Source organism: Pteropus alecto, unplaced genomic scaffold (assembly GCF_000325575.1).
Source record: "Pteropus alecto unplaced genomic scaffold, ASM32557v1 scaffold152, whole genome shotgun sequence".
NCBI classification, from domain to species: Eukaryota; Metazoa; Chordata; class Mammalia; order Chiroptera; family Pteropodidae; genus Pteropus; species Pteropus alecto.
This window is the reverse complement of record NW_006432227.1, coordinates 1,637,614-1,654,051: the sequence shown is the minus strand read 5'-3', so window position 1 is coordinate 1,654,051 and position 16,438 is coordinate 1,637,614. Positions and strand designations below refer to the sequence as shown.

Genomic DNA, 16,438 nt, shown 5'->3' with positions numbered 1-16,438 from the left:
AGGGCTTCCCAGAGATATGCCATTATGATCTGAATTACTGGAATTTTGCCCACTTTGTTTTTATAAGTGCTATATTAAAAAACACAGTAATATGAAAACAAAGTGTGTGGCCAAAGTATAATATAGTTTTCCAGGCATTTAAATTGCAGGGAGCTCAAGGGTGTTAATGTTAAAACTCAAAGTGTATAAGTCATGAAGACTATGTGCTGCAACTGTCTTTCTAAAGTATGAACTTGAACTGGTGAATGGTTTTTTTTTTAATACCTCCAGTGAGAGATGATGCATCATTACCTGTCAAGAAAATAACATCCTCTTTAGAGTACTGTGATTATTAGAAAATTATTGTAACATCAAGCCCAAATCTGTCTTCTTACCCCTTTGAACCTCATTCTATATCCAGAGACAAAAAACGAAAACCAAATATTAAATGGCATGGTCCCCACACTTTCCCTTATTACCTTAAGTCTTATTTCCTTTCATATTTACCCATGACAAATATCTTTGAGTCTCTTCATTACTTCCTCTAAACTTGCTCCAAATAGAGCCAGTTTCTCTTTCCAAATAAGTCTCTTTCTTGCGAGTACCAGAAAAGGTATATATGACCCACAACCATCTTGTATCCCAGACAATCAAGTCTCAGCATTATCTATGGGACTGTTATAATCTCTAGCTCAGTTTTTTGAATTACCCATCCTTGCAATGTTGAAATGCGCACAGTCACTGAGCATCTTTTTTCTGCTTTGATTGTTAAAAGTTCCTTTGGAACATTGTGAGGAAATGACAGTGTCTAGTTTTAAATCTATCCAAATTTTCCCACAAAAACAGAGTAACTAGAATAGCAAAACAGACCCATGAACAATATATACATAAAAACTAGAGAACAAGGTATCCCCAAGAATGCGGAAGTGCAGACAAAGACCTATGTGGTCTTATCATCTGTGGAGGAATGCAGCACGGTTTCTGATGGCCCTGAGAATGGGAGAACCTCAAAATTAACAACCTGTATTCCCTGAAAATGTGACCAAAATTGGAGAGGGCTCTGCAGAATCCAATTCACTGGGGAAGTACAAGAGGAGAGTCTAACAGAAAGCTAAGTGAGAAGAAGCATCAGAGGTTCAAGTAATCGGCACGGACAATAGTAATGGATTTTGTAATTTTCACTGTGGAGTCTACAACTCACACAGTCATGTTGTTTAACTACTTCTATATTTAAGAATTACTACCTTAAAGCCATTCTGGAACAAGAAAGACTATAAATAATATAAAAATATACATTGCAAAAATATTCATTTTGAGCCAAAAGTCAATTAAGTTCATTTAACCTGGTCATTCTCCCTTAAGTCATTCTTACTTTATATTAGGTTTTTACATTTAAATTTGAACTAGGTTGCTCCTGTGTAATGAATGAGTTGATGAGTAACACCTCCAAATTCTCCAAAGGTAACATTTCTATATGTTGATGTTTTAAGCTCAGTGCAGGCAACAGTTTACTTTCACAACTCCAAGAATATTCATTGATTGTGAAGTAATATTTAAAATGTCAAGATAGATAAACAGATACTTTATCTGTTCTTCTAAGGTTAAGAGCTACAAAATGCCTCCAGGATGATTTGATTCTGGTGTATAAGGACCTATTTCACCAAAGTACATGGACTTCATGGTTTTGTTTTTTAATAGTCTACACCCTCTGTTCCCCTCTCTCACCAACCTGAGTTGCCAGTGTGGTCTGATTTCTTTCTTTTCCACTTCTATTAACTTCTCAGGTAGCTGGCTGGCTCACACTTTCATTCATTTACATGCAGGCGCTTTTTTTTTTTTTTTTTTTTTACAAACCATAAAGCAATTCCTGTATTCAGTATATGAACTCATATTCAGCAATTTACATTCTTTATCAAGTCATTTATATGGGAGAGCAATTTTACTGAAATCTTAATAAAAGACTTCCATTAGGACGACCGGAGAATTTGTAAGCATGGCTTCTTAAACATATAGCAGCTGTCTTTGGAAGAATGGGCATCCTAGAGAGGGAAGAACTATTATCAGACCACGAAGTATTCACCTTTGCAGGAGTTTTCATCAGGATCCATTTTCTCTGACTGTTTAATCAAAGAAACTGATTGAGTGTTTTTGCCTACCAACCTCAAAACAAAATGTAAAACATAATATATGTACAGAGAAGATAATCTAATCTTCAAGCTGCTTCTCATCTAGCTGAGAAGTCAGAGTTAAGACATCTGTGACACAGCTGAAGCTCAACAACACAAAACTGCAGTGAAACAGATCATTCAGCATTCCTATCTGTTTTACCAAGAGGAAAGAAAAATGGGCTCAATGCTTTAAAAAAAAACGACAACAACTATGTTCTGTAGAACAAAACTGCCGTAGGGACTGCTACCTGGGGTGGGAAAAAAATCAAGTACAATAAATATTCCCTCCACACCCATTACCCACCAATAAGATAATTATTTCTTATCTTTTTACTAATTAGGGCTCTAAAGGGTTTTGTTAAAAGAAAAAACTTCAGAGTTAACCAAAAACTCAGGTTTAAAAACCACTAAACTAGAAGATCTCCAAGATCCCTTCCATTTCTCAATGCTCCACAATTCTAAGATCTCTTAAACAATCAACTTTGACTTATCACTGAGATGACCAGATTTTGAGCAGATTGTTTAACATTCTGCTCATCGTTCTTACATGATATTATGCTGGTTTTGGAGAAACACTAGCGAACAAAAAAAACAGTGATATGGCTTCAAGTGTCCCTAAGAAATAATCAATGGAAGTACAACATTCACTTCTGAAAGTGCTTACAGTAAAAAAAAAAAAAAGTCAACTGGCAAAATAATTGAGGACCTGGATGTAGCTGGCTACCACTGTAGATGATTATTCTCAAACTATTTAGCAATACTGCATCAATAGCAGTTTATCTTAACACAAAACTATTTAGCTTCGGACATCCCATGGTAAATGAATTGCACAGTAATACCTTTAATTACAGGATTAAATCCCACTGTTCAATATAATAATTAAATGCCAACATTGATTTAAAAAAACTCATTATGATAAAATGAATACCTAAGAGTGCTGGAACTTATTACAATATGCACTACCATCAAAACAGATAAGTGGAAGCCTCGAAGTATTCTTCCAAAAGGCTGAGCACAGCAAATTGCATTACCTGACCCCAGCCTGTGTACTCATTTTCCTTTACTGTAATTCCCATGGAGCACAACCAATATCAATCATAACATAAAAATCAAGTAAAGAGTCAAAGAATATGCTGGGGTTTGGAGATCTCTAATCTGGTATAAATTCCGCCCACAGGGAAAACAAGAATACTTATTAGTGAGTCAGTTTTACATATATATATATATTTTTGAAATGTTCCTCTACTGAGTTTGCCCAAGGAAAAAATACGATCATTTGGCTCAAATATGAAATGCATACTGATTCTGTTCATTAATGCCTTCAATTCTCTGCAATATAAGTTTGAGTCATGGGTCTGTAAAGTTTGTACGCATGGCCTTCAGAAGTCCGCCTGCAGAGCTGCTGGAGTATCTCTTTCGAAAAGCACCGACACATATGCTGCCAACAGGCGGGTGCATTTGAAAAACAGAATTGCCTTTGCTCAACGTGCAGAGACAAAATTTACCATTACTAAGTGCCCCCAACCCTATCACTGTGCACGTGCATGTGCACGCACACAGAATTAAACGAGACAATACCAAAACAGACGACGAAAACAAAACCCAAATGATACAAACGATTTATGGTTAGTGTCCCATTTAGCTATGAGGTAATATATTCCATAGAAACTTCTCAAATTTAAGAAAACTGCAGTGCCAGATGCCTTTTAAAGGAAGAGAGATATGGGTATAATTGTGTTCTCAGAAGTATCATTACCTGACAGACATCTGAACGGATGCCAGTTTTCCAGAATCCTTGGCTACTTAGCTCCACTGTTACTTCTCGCCTCATTGTATTCTTCTGTCGTATTTTTTGGAGTGCTTCCTAGAAAAGAACTCATTATGATGAGGAACCTGACTGTTGTAAAGCAATATTCAGCCAAACATTAAGCATTAGAAAATAAGCTAGATTCATTCAATATCACCCTTACATTCAGGTATTCAAACCTCTTCATGCCAAATTACAATAATTTATTTGAAGCTCTGGGTAACTAGATAAGAAAAAAATCTAAACCAAATCTACCATTCTGGAAAATACAAACAAAAAATGCCCTTTCACTGATTAAAAAAAAGTTAAAATGTAGTGTTTGGGTTTTGAAATCGGCATGTAAAAATTATATCGAGCCTTATGTTAAGCATTCATATCTAAGAAAGACAATCAGTTAATTAAGCGGCAACCCACATAATTCTAAAAGTTGCTTTCAAATTTACCAACCTCTTATAAAAGCCCCTACAGCGAGGGTACATTTTTTTATAAAAAAAAAAGATAATAATCCAAAAGTTCTATAAGATATACTCAGGAACTAACTCTTACATTTTACTGCCCTTCAAATAATTAATCATAAAAATAATTTTATATTTGTATACTTATTCAATTAAAATCTCATAAGAATTTATAATAACAAAGGAACCACTACCACCACCTCCACTATTGATTAAGTTCCTACTACAGGTCAAATATCATTGGAAGAAAGTTGATGGAGTATTACAGAAGTCCACACAACCACCACCTTTCTCCATGGGTGTACCAATGGAGGGCCATTTCAGTCAGCCTCTCTCAGCCCCGCTTCCTTCCTTTATAATGAAGCTGAGTGGCTTAAGTCACAGTAGATGACAAAGCCAGAATTCAAACATTTTTCCCAGCTTCAAAGTCTTGCTCTTACACTGCCACAGCAGAATAAAATCTCATTGACACAAATTCTGTTTTGATACTAAATCCATTTACTCTTAAAATTATAACTAAAACATAAATAAATCTGGAATATAGGAATAATACTACCCATTAGTAAAGAAATATGAAATTCAGAATATAAAACCTTACAAAATAAATTTACCCTACTAAACTGGAAGACATATAGAAAATGATCTTTTACAACCTAAAGACCAAGAAATTTGAGTAAGACCCAAAGTTGCATTATGTGCAGCGCTGATCCTGCAAGTTTCAAACTTTAATTTCTATAAAGGATCTATTCATTCCCAATGGCAACAAGCCATTAAGAAACTAGCCTTTTTAGGAAGAAAAATGATCCCTTAGATACTAATAAGATGAAAAAAATCTATCAGTATACTAAAGTAAGGAGGGGAGCGAAGTATAAATTTTTAAAAGCATCTTTCCATCTTACTCTAGCACCATGCAACAATCTTGAAATAAACTCAAAGTGCATCATCATTAAGCACAGAAGAACAAAGTTCAATACCTACCTCCCTCTGTGCCAGCTTCTGTTTGTCAGTTTGTTTAACTTTGGGACTATTTGCTAGGAGGTGGCGAAGTTTCACATAACTCTTCCACAGTTTCTGGTACCTAAGGAAAAGGACAGACAGATTAGACAAAGAGAAGGCAAATGTGAAGTACAATAAAGCCAGTTGTTTTAATAGGCCTGTTCAATCATAAATTGCATTCTTTTGAATTTCCTTAATGGCAGCAAACCTTCGTTCTAAGAAAAAATATAATTTGGGGAGTTGAAGGTCAGGATGACCAAGAGTCATCTGGAGCCTAGTTATTAAGTTGATTATTGCTTATTTGGGTTGAAAAGAAGGTGTCACTACATGGATGACTCTGCAAAGAATTCCAAAGGAGACACACAAAATCAGTAGAAACATATACCATTTCTCACTGTTACCTCTTTGAAAGTGACACGTTTTATTGAAACATGTCTTTCTGATGTTTGTTGAAAGACTCCTTACTTAATAAGGATACTGTCAGTCTCTGAACTGCCTATACAGAAAGTAAAAGTTGGAGAGGATTATAAAAGAGAACCCCGTTTGTGCCAATATCCAAGCTACATAGCTGTATCCATTTTTTCCACTGGGGAGGGAAAAAGACAAATGGTGTCACCAATTTGTATATACCATGACAAAAATCAGCACAATTGTAGCCAAATGTGTGATAACCTAGATCAGTCTAAAGGATACTGTTAAAGCGTCCTGGGAATGAAGAGGATATAGAGCACTTTATCAATTCACACTCCTGCCACCTGAGTCCACGAGAGCCTAATCACATTCTACTAACATTTTTCTGACCAGAGGGGACTGTCAAAGGATTTTCTGTCATCTCGAAATTGCTTCTGTCATTGAAATTACTCCCTTCTTGGCCTTAGTGGGGTCTCTCCTTTTTGATAACATTTTTTTCAGAGAATGGAGGAAAGAAAGAAGTACTTACACAGTGCCTGGTTCATTGCTTCATACTTTTATTCAAAGGGGGAAAAAAAGAACAAAACCCTTTAGCCTCTTCTAATATATTAGCCAATAATGTATTTACGAATTGAAACTCTCCCATGCCCTTTTCTCCCATTATGAATCCTTAAAAAAAAAATTAAGTCAGGAAACTGTTTAACGAGGTAGCAAACTCAAACCCTCCTGAGGAACACAACGGTACTACTGCCATTCCCACACATCCTCATCTTCTCCCAGAAAAACACTAACATGCCAGTTAGAAAAACCCAAATGTGGAAAGTAACATCAATCCTAAGGGTCGGAAGTCACGGCTTCTCCTCTCAAATAGAGCCCTTGACTTTGCATGGGATCTTGAGCTCTTATTAAGATGCCCCCCAAAATAGCACTCTGCATAATTCAGCAGTGCTAGGAATCAACAAGGTGCTACTTCCTTCTAGAGGGCACTGAAAAAATAAAAATAGTAACAATAAGCATTAAAACGACAAATAAAGAAAAAGCTCCTTAAAGGTTAAAAGCATTTAGGACTCTTGGTGACCAAGACTGCCAAGGATAATCTATTAAATAATAACTTCCTGCAATCAAATATGTAGAGAAAATAATTCTTCAGGAGCTACCAAAACTTGTTTCATTTGGTAACCTAAATTTGGAAACATGACTCATTTCAGGTCTTAAGTTTTAAAAAAGAAAACATCCACTAAAGGGTAGTCCTCTGCTAATTCAGCTGTTAGTAGAAGATGAAATTGGCTAAGACAAACACTGAGAAATATCTTACTGTGGGTCTCCTGCATAACTCAACTGTGCAGGGCGTATCCCAAAGTGGACGATAATTGGAAAAGTAATCACATCGGGGTTGAACTGTTCACGATCCAGTTGATCAATGCGGACAGAGCTTGGTTTCTACAGAGAAAAATCAAAGCCATTTATTCCCATAAGAAGACTTTAAGTATTGACTTTAACCTAAGTAGGGAAGAAATTAATCGGATTTTCTAGGAAAGCCTCCCCCACCAAAGGGAAAATGTCATTTAAAACCCTTTAATCATAGCAGCTAGACTATATAAAAACTATAATGTCATCCCTATAAATGAGTCTGTGCCATTTGGCATAATGAACAATGATTTTGTCCTTTTTTGCAGTCCACATAGAAACCTTTCAAAATTAAACTTTTAAAAGGACACCTAGTCAGATGTAACTTTCCCTTAACCTCTCCAAAGGCACAGGAGAAGTATTCCACATCACAGAGAAAAGATGTGTTGGCTTATTCTGCTTTAATTTCACGTTTCAAATTAATAGCTTACTTCTACTCAAGATGCACAAACAGATGCCTCCATATAATTTATTTTCCATTAGTTCTCTGTGTACCTAACGTATTCTTTTAACTCTACATTTTTAAATTAGAAGGTATGGTGGTACGAAGGCCAAATGGTTAAGCTTCTCTTATGATGTCCATGTATGCCATTTTTTAATTTAAATAGAGAGCCTCATAAATTTTTCCTCAAATCTAATAAAGGAAGAAGTCAACAGCTAGTTCCTTCTTAGGTTCCTAAAATATGAGGAACCATTTGTAAAATACCTTTCATCCTGAAAGCTTAAGTTTGTGAAAAGATGGTAAAATCATGGAGAGTATGTTTTAGCAACCTCCTTGCTCATACTCAACTCTTAGGGAAGTCCCTAATTAGAAACTAAATTCTTACCAGGAGATTGTGGGGTCTTTGACTCAGCTGCTTTACAGCCAAAGGCTATAGAATTGATCCACACAGAGGCCTATAAGCTTCATTCTGTCGCACAGCAAAGCCCAACAACTAGAGTCTGGTCGGTGGCCTGGTTTGTCCAGAACAGAGGGGTTTCAACACTAAAACCAGGAAAGCCCACAGCAACTAGAACAATCTGGTTACCCTGCCCACAATTATAGCCCAGTCAGCGATCCAACAAATCCAAGTAGGTGACAAAGTGGATAGATTTGTGTAAATTCATTCGTGTTATCTTAAAAACAACTGACATTTACATTTTTAACGAATATTTAAATGTCATTTAACAAAATTTCACTAGTTATCTTAAAATGATGACCTCTGCTCTTCGAGTTAATAACTAGAGAAGATTTTGGTCACAGGTAACCTAATATAAAATAATTTAAATGCTTAACAACAGTAGCAACATGTTATTTAGGTCCAATATTTTGTGCATCAAAGCAGCAGGGCTCATTTTTAGAATAGGAATTGTACAACTGAAAAATGCTATTGAATTATTCATGTTTCCATGATTTTAAACACCATGCTATGGTATCAACAGAGGAAATAGTGATTTTAAATATCTATAGTATCTCTAAATTTACAGGGATGGAGGAGGAGAATGAAATAAGTTCTAAAATTTGGCCACACCCTACAATATCTATCATACCATCTTTGTAGAAGAATAAAAAACATTCTAGCTAATAATCAAAGTATTCCCTGCCAGAAGCAAAATGCCAAGAGAGGGAGATTAATTCTTTTAAGTTCTGCAGCAATAAAGTACTTAATGTGACCACAATGGCTGGAAAATTTAATAAATTCCCCAATATTCTTAACATTGGGCAATCTTTCAAAACAAGTACTATAGAGGATGAACTGTGGTGCCATGTCTACTCTGCCCTATTCTCAAAAGGATATAATGAAAGGATGTTTTCATGATACTAGGTTTTCAGAATATTTTCCTCATTTAAACATATTTTTAGATAAATATTAAAAAAGAATTAACTTCATCATGTCCCTAAGCCTGACACCCAAATTTACCATTCTTAATTTATTTCTGATTACTTTCCAGTATAAACCTTTCATCCTAATTTGGTTTCCTCATTATCTTCAAATCTGGCCGTATACCATGCCAATTATGTACATTTAATCATGACAATCATTTATACAATTTCTCAATTCCTTAAAGACCTCACTGTAGTGTTTATGAAGCAGCCCTGGCAGCCTGGCTGAGTGATGTCACCTAAAGCTACAGGCTTTCTTGGTTGGCTTTTTTAACTGACTTGTTCATTGATTTAAGGATTCATCACAGATTCCTTTCATATGGATATGCTGCTGTGAGTCTGCACCTAGACAAGCTTCATATACAATCCATATACTTCGCTAGCACCTAGCTCACACTGTAATCCCTGAACAAATTAGCTGAATAATGATCACGGTAATGGAGTAAATGTTCTCTATGCCATCGGCTCAAAAACAAGCAACAAGAGTGAATCAGAAGCACCTACAAATTTTTTTTATAACTACAGATCCTTGGGCCCCATTACCTGGAATAGATAGGGTGGGGTCAATCACAGCATTCTTATATTTTCAAAAGCTCTCCAAATGATTGCAGGATTTCAGGAAATTTTAACCATGTCATAGAAGAAAGCTCTAGGGTGAAAGTGTTCCCAAAGTGTCCACTGTATATCATGGGTGCTTCCAGTGGACCCACCAAGATGAAAAGGTATGTCTGCTACCACCATCACGCCCCCACCCATCTTCTGACCCAGCTATAAAACTGACAGAAAAAAATGTAAATTTATGTAATGGTTTAAAAAAAAAATTAGTAGTCATACTCTCATAGTGTTATGACTTAATCTATTTCTTTTAAAGTTACTTTAACAATATAACAGTAAAAACTGTATGAATTTTTAGTTTTAAATAAGTCTTATGTTTAAGTCTTACATTTTTATTAAACATTTTCATTTTTGAGTTTTGTTTAAAATAATCGGCATTAGCTGGAATGCTTGATTTGCGCATAGAAACATTTTGTTTGTGCAGATGTTATTGTCATGCTACAAAAAGTTGACCTAGAGTTTTTATTTTTATGAACCGAGGCTATTAAACAATTTAGCAGCCTTTTTAAAAACAACAGCTTTGTTTAAATAGATTATCCTGGTTTTTTTTTACATGGAAATATTTTAATTCTCCATTTCTGGAAAAATTACCTTGATAAGATGTCAATATATAACTATTTTATGAAACAATAACATATTTTAGAGAAAAAATAATTTTAATTAATATATGAAACAGCATTATCTTTATAGAAGAAAGTTATCTTTTAATCTTCTGCTTTTAATTTTTATATTTGCACTTCAACAATTAATATTAGAAGCTAATTTTAAAACAAAAAAATAAGAAAATAAATAGGAAATATTTGTAATAATTATGGCAAAGGATCAATAAACGAAAAGATCAATAAAAAAAGACAAATACCACAAAAGAAAATTAGACAAAGAATATTAATAGGCCATTATCAAAAGAAAACATGAAAGGCCAATAAATGCTTAAAATATTGATTTTTTGGTAGAAACCAAAATAAATACAAAACTGAACTAAGTAATATTTTTTCCCTATCAAATAGACAAAGTTCAAAGTTTTTTTGTTTTTGTTTTTTTTTTACTAAAATAGTATAACCAATATGAAGAAATGGGCACTCTCATATTCTCCTAGTCAGTGCAAATTTCAAAACCCTTCTGGATGGCATTTGCAATCTGTATCAAAAGCCTTAAAATGTGAATACCTTCAGACGACTAATTCCACTTACAGAGCTTCTTCCTAATGAACTAAATGGACACATATTCAAAGATACATACCTATACATGTGAATATGTGTGTACATGTATGTTTATACACACATATACAAACTGAATACTGCATTATTTGTTAACAGCAAAATTCTGGAAGCAACCTAGCTACCCAATAATAAAGGTCAATTATATAACTTAAGGGCCTTTTTTTATTACTCTCCTAAAGAAATTTAAAACTACGGACAAATGATAATCTTGTGGTGACTGTTTCTGGAGGAGGAGAAGGGAAAGGTCTGAATAGTTTATACTTAATGTAATATTTAATAGTATGATGCCAATATTGTTTCAAAACGATATGAAATATATCTATTCTAAAGAGACTAGAAAAGTAAATACTATCATCTCTAGGGAATGGAATTATGGATCTTTTTTACTGTTTTTCTATTTTTCTAATTTTCTATAATGAAGATATATCACTTTCATACTTAGGAAAAAAATCAGGTCTAAACGTATCTAAAAATTTCAAAATTCTCCATGATGGGCAGAATAAATTTACTAACAAGATGAACTTACTACTAAATATGTCTACATTATAATATTTTTATTATTTACTAAATATTTAAAAATTACTCAAGGACAAGAAGCAATGAGTACATGAAACTGAAAATGTTATCGTTTCTGTGAAACATTCAGACCCAGAGAGGAAGTGGTTCAATCTTTGAATGTATACGCAGCAGGACATACCGTTCCGGGGTTGGTGACGATCATGCCTTTGCATTCTTCTGCATATTTCTGCCACTCGAGCTCTTCCCACTGAAGCATATTGGCGATCTCCTCTTCGGGAACCAGGGCTTTGCTACACCGTAATAGATAAAGGAGGATCTGGTGCATAGACAGCACTTCCTTTCCACCATCTTGGGTGAGAGAGGAGAGAGAGGAGAAATGTAAGGTTACTCAATTAACAGTCAATCACCAGCCAAATGAGGAAAAACAAGACAATAGGGAAAAAAAGAGCATTTATATAAAAAGGTAATTTAGAATTTTCATTGCTTAACCAGGTGCCAAATAATCTATGATACCATTTATTTCATTGATGAACAGTGCTCAATAACCATCTCATTTACTAAAATGGCAAAAGCAATATTATAAATGATAAAAGGTTCCACTTGTGAGGTATGAATGTAAAAAAAAAAAAAAAAACATGTCTACCTAAATAAATTTAAAAACATCTAGTATAAAGAACCACAGTCTACAACTCACAGAACCATGGTAAGTCTTCAATATTTTATCATTCTTTCTAGGGTAACAGATGAAAGCTCTTTAGAAGTGATGTTATTGTCTTCAGGAAATTCTAAGCTTCTGAGATATTTACGGATGTTTTCAATAAGCTATTGTGTTATAGTCTAATTTTTTGGTGCTAATGTGCTGCACCTGCCGTGGTGAATAGAACTAAAGAGCCCATACTGATATCATGCAGATCATTACGGAGTTAGTCCGTGGAAAAACACCAAGTATTCTGAGGCTTACAGAAACATATATTACCAAGTACAGAGGATAAAAACAACAAAGGACATAATTAAAGTAGCTTGGAAAAAGCCAATTAAACTGGTACTTGATGATGCTCATTTAATGTGGGCATTAATTTTGGGTCCACAGACTTCTGCCTTCTCTTTGGGCTTAGCTTCTTGACCAATATGTCTAACAACTTGTACCCCTTTTCTTTGCCTGGGCCCACCCAAAAGAAAGACAAGTGCCCTGAAGGTTTACAGGACAATGACTACCCACCCCAGATCATGAGATATGCTAGAAACAGCAGTATAAGGCCAAACACTTCATGGAAAAATAAGAGGACCAAGATGTAGGGATGGTGGGCACAAATGAGAGTGTCCTATTTGTGCTGGAGAATGTAATGACTCCCAAGGAATTTGGCATACCAGAAAATGGAAAAGGATAAAAGATTTTAACACAAATTGCTATGGGCTAAGAACTTGGGCAGGCCTACACATCTCAGAAAGAGAATAAATACCAAGATTTTTTTTTGATTTGGGTTGTTTTTTTAAAACAAGACAGCATTGCTGCTATAGAGTAATATATATGTAGGCATGCATTCATTTGTTAATCTAAATAATTGCTCATTCATTCAACAAATATTTACTGAGCTCCTATTTATATAACAGGCGCTCTTCTAGACCCAGGAAACATAGAGGTGATCTAAATAGCTGAAGCCCCTCTATACTCCAGTGGAGAAAAAGAGTAACAACTATATAATAGATCAGGTCCAGGTGAGTGCTATGAAGAATCACATTGGACAAGAGACTGCAGCTATATTTAAAAGGGTGGTCAAGAAAGGTATTTTTGAAGAGGTGCCATGTGAGCAAGGACCTGAAAGAAGCAGAGCAGCCTACCACGTAGCAAACTGGTAGAAAACTGTCTTGGGTAGAGAAACAGAAAAAGTCCTGAGGTGGAACGGGACTGATATGTTGTTCCAGGAACTGCAAAGAGGCTAGGGTGGATGAAGTGAAATGAGAATGTGAGGGAGGCAGCAGGAAAGTGAGATCTTCCAACAAAGCTTTATGGAGCACAGTAAGAACTCTGGATTTTATTATCAGATGGGAGTATGTTTTTCACCATTATGTGCCAGGCACAATCATGGGAAAAACAAACAAGCAAACAAAACAAGCTCTAAGCCTTCAAGAAGCATGTAGGCTAATGCTTAAACACAGTTTCTAAAAGAATCTTTGTCGATAACATTCTGAAAGCAGAGTTCTCCTAACCAAAGACGTTGAGCCTATCTAAAAAAAAGTAATTGTCCAAGAAGTGACTAAAATACAAAATATGATCAACTCACATGAGGACATGTTCTATCTACTGATTCAGATTATTTTTCACAGCAGTACAAATTTTTATGCCTCATTATAAAACATCTGCCTTAGACCCAGGAGTCACCTTTGATTAACAAACTTCCATGGTTAAGGACATATTTCTCAGAATTCTGTTTCAAAAGACATTTTCAACACACCTGCATGTAACATGTCTTCTTCAATGACATTCCCCTCTTTGCTGAGGAGCCCAGCAAATCCATAATACCTATTTGTCCTAATGTCTAACTGTCAGTCTGAGCCCATGGTAATCTTTGCTTCTAGGGGCCCTGAGGATGAGCAGATGGACAAGATAACACTAAAGCCAGAACAGGCTGACTTACACTGCATGTGTGTACATTTGCAATAGCAGGGATACAGGACACCTAGAGAGCCCTGAGAAGAACTAGGAATAGTATTTGGCTCATAAGCTCTCTATTTGGTATGATTACTATATAATACTGTGGGCCTATAAGGAAACATCAGGAGTCTAGAATACCATGAGAAGAAGTGTGTTGTTTAGCTATAAGGATTAGCCAAAAGAGATTGAGATTTTATCTGGAGAGGATGGTGCATGGTGGAAGGAGCCAATATATGCAACTCCAAGTGTACCAAATTGCACTAGAACCTCACCACAAGCAGTTACAGACAGCTGACTTCATGGCACTTCAAATAAAAGTGAAATGGACTAGGAGCACTGAATTTAAAGCAAGACGACTAAAAAACCAAAAGAGCTACTGGGAAAGGGAAATATTTAAGCCTACAAATCAAGGGCACTGCCCAATTTAGGAGAATACCTGCAAGATAATTAAGGCCACCTAATGCTTTTAAAGAATGCTTCTACTTTGTCTGGGTGCAAAGCTGACAATGAGAAAGGAGTTTTATAGCAGCATAGAAACTAGAAATAATTGTTTTAAAGTGTACACACATCATGTGCAAAGTTGATAATGCTAAAGGAGAAAGTGTAAATTCATGTTGACATTCTGCTAAATATTTAAAATAGCAACTAAAACCTGAAAAGATAGATATTTACCACTGTGAAAAAGTAGAAACCTAGGGCAGATAACCTGAGGTGAAAGGTTCATCAAGGAGGGGAGCTGAGGCACTGCTCCAGTATCAATAATGGGGTACGATCCCTGTGGAAATATAAGAAAAAGACTAGAGAGTCCTGCCAGAGCCTGTGGGCTAAGGGCTGTATCCCTCCTACCCAGTACAGCAAAAAGACACTCATAAATATTTGTGGATTGACTTTCTGAAGCAGATAAATAACATGGCCACTTGCTCGCATACTGCCATGAACTGACTAATGTTAATGAATCGGATCTTTTGGTTTGTCTGCTTTGCTACATGTTTATGTTAGGGATTTATGGAATTATGTCACCGAGGGCTAGCAAGTAATTTTTACCTCGTTGGCTGAGATAAATAGGACATGATATAAATGAGAAATTAGAGCGGGTAAGCTAAGCTTAGCAGGAATCGTGCCAGCACTGGGACTGGAACTGTGACAAAAGCTCATTATTCGGGAAGGAATGAAGTTTGTGTTTCAGGGAGTGAATGTGCACAGTCATTAATGAACTGACAGACTTTATAAACTGTTTCTTAGAGACCCAATTCTCTCAGTTTATATTGCTTATTTATATAGTTTTTTTGTGGGGGAGGGAAATTTGTTAGGGAATTTGTGTTAAGAATATGGCTAGTTACATGAGTATTTCTCAACAATCTAATACTGTTTTTAAGTAAACACACACGCCTTCCTCTTTGCCTACACTGAGATTAACTGTCTAACCTCATTACTCTATCTTCTGTATATTCCTACTAAGATGCCTTTTTATAATCTTAACTTTTGAAATTTTGTATTAACAACAGGTATTTTCTAAACTTTCCAAATATAAAGTTATATTAAGATGCTATATCAATTAATGTTTTTCTCAAACTACACTTGCCTCCCTGGAAATTTTGAGATACTCTCCCAACCTTTGGGCCTCTGACAGCCATACCTGAAAACTCCTTCTCCAGAATGGGGCAATTTCCAACAATCATCTGCTAAATAATTGATTTGCAAAACTGATTCAGGATTTCCACAGCTTCACTACAATGATATAAGCAATGAATAGGCTTTCCCATAAATGTAGCCCTCCTGTCTTGAGTTAAGCCCTGCACAGCCCCAGCCCCAGCCCCAGCTACTTTTAGAATAAAACCTTAAACTGGCTCTAGAAGAGTTCATTTCAACTGTTAGACTACTAAAGGTAGAGGCAGGGAAAGAAAAGAAACCAAAATTTAAAAACTTCTTAAAATCCCAATAAACTGGTTGTTCTATGATTTGTTGACCTCTAGTAAACTGACCCAAATAATATGAACCCAAAGAGGCCCACGCCAAGACACATCATCATTAAAGGTTAAAGACAAAGAGAGAATCTTAAAAGCAGTAAGAGAAAAGCAGTTAGTTGCCTACAAGGGAACTCTCATAGAACTGTCAGCTGATTTCTCAACAAACTTTCCAGGGCAGAAGAGATTGACACAAAATAGTCAAAGTGATGAAAAGCAAGGACCTACATCCAAGATTACTCTACCCAGCAAAGCTCTCATTTATAATTGAAGGACAGATAAAGAGCTTCCTAGACAAGAAAAAGCTAAAGGAGTTCATCAAACCAGTATGTCAAGAAATGTTAGTTAGAGGGGCTTCCTTAAGAAGAAGAAAAAAAGAT

General features: G+C 35.6%; 1 protein-coding gene across 4 annotated transcripts in view; it reads right to left on the bottom strand.

Moving 5' to 3' along the window:
- The window catches only part of DROSHA (drosha ribonuclease III), a 107,433-nt gene that overhangs the window by 46,853 nt on the left and 44,142 nt on the right, over positions 1–16,438 (bottom strand). For 3 of the 4 annotated variants that reach the window (XM_006907113.3, XM_006907114.3, XM_015585733.2), the window contains 4 exons: positions 11,620–11,789; positions 7,132–7,256; positions 5,388–5,487; positions 3,904–4,011 (listed from right to left, as the gene is read on the bottom strand). In XM_006907113.3, coding sequence (XP_006907175.1) covers positions 3,904–4,011; positions 5,388–5,487; positions 7,132–7,256; positions 11,620–11,789 — 503 coding nt within the window. The remainder of the gene's footprint in view (positions 1–3,903; positions 4,012–5,387; positions 5,488–7,131; positions 7,257–11,619; positions 11,790–16,438) is intronic. The other variant, XM_015585734.2, reaches the window with a different exon arrangement.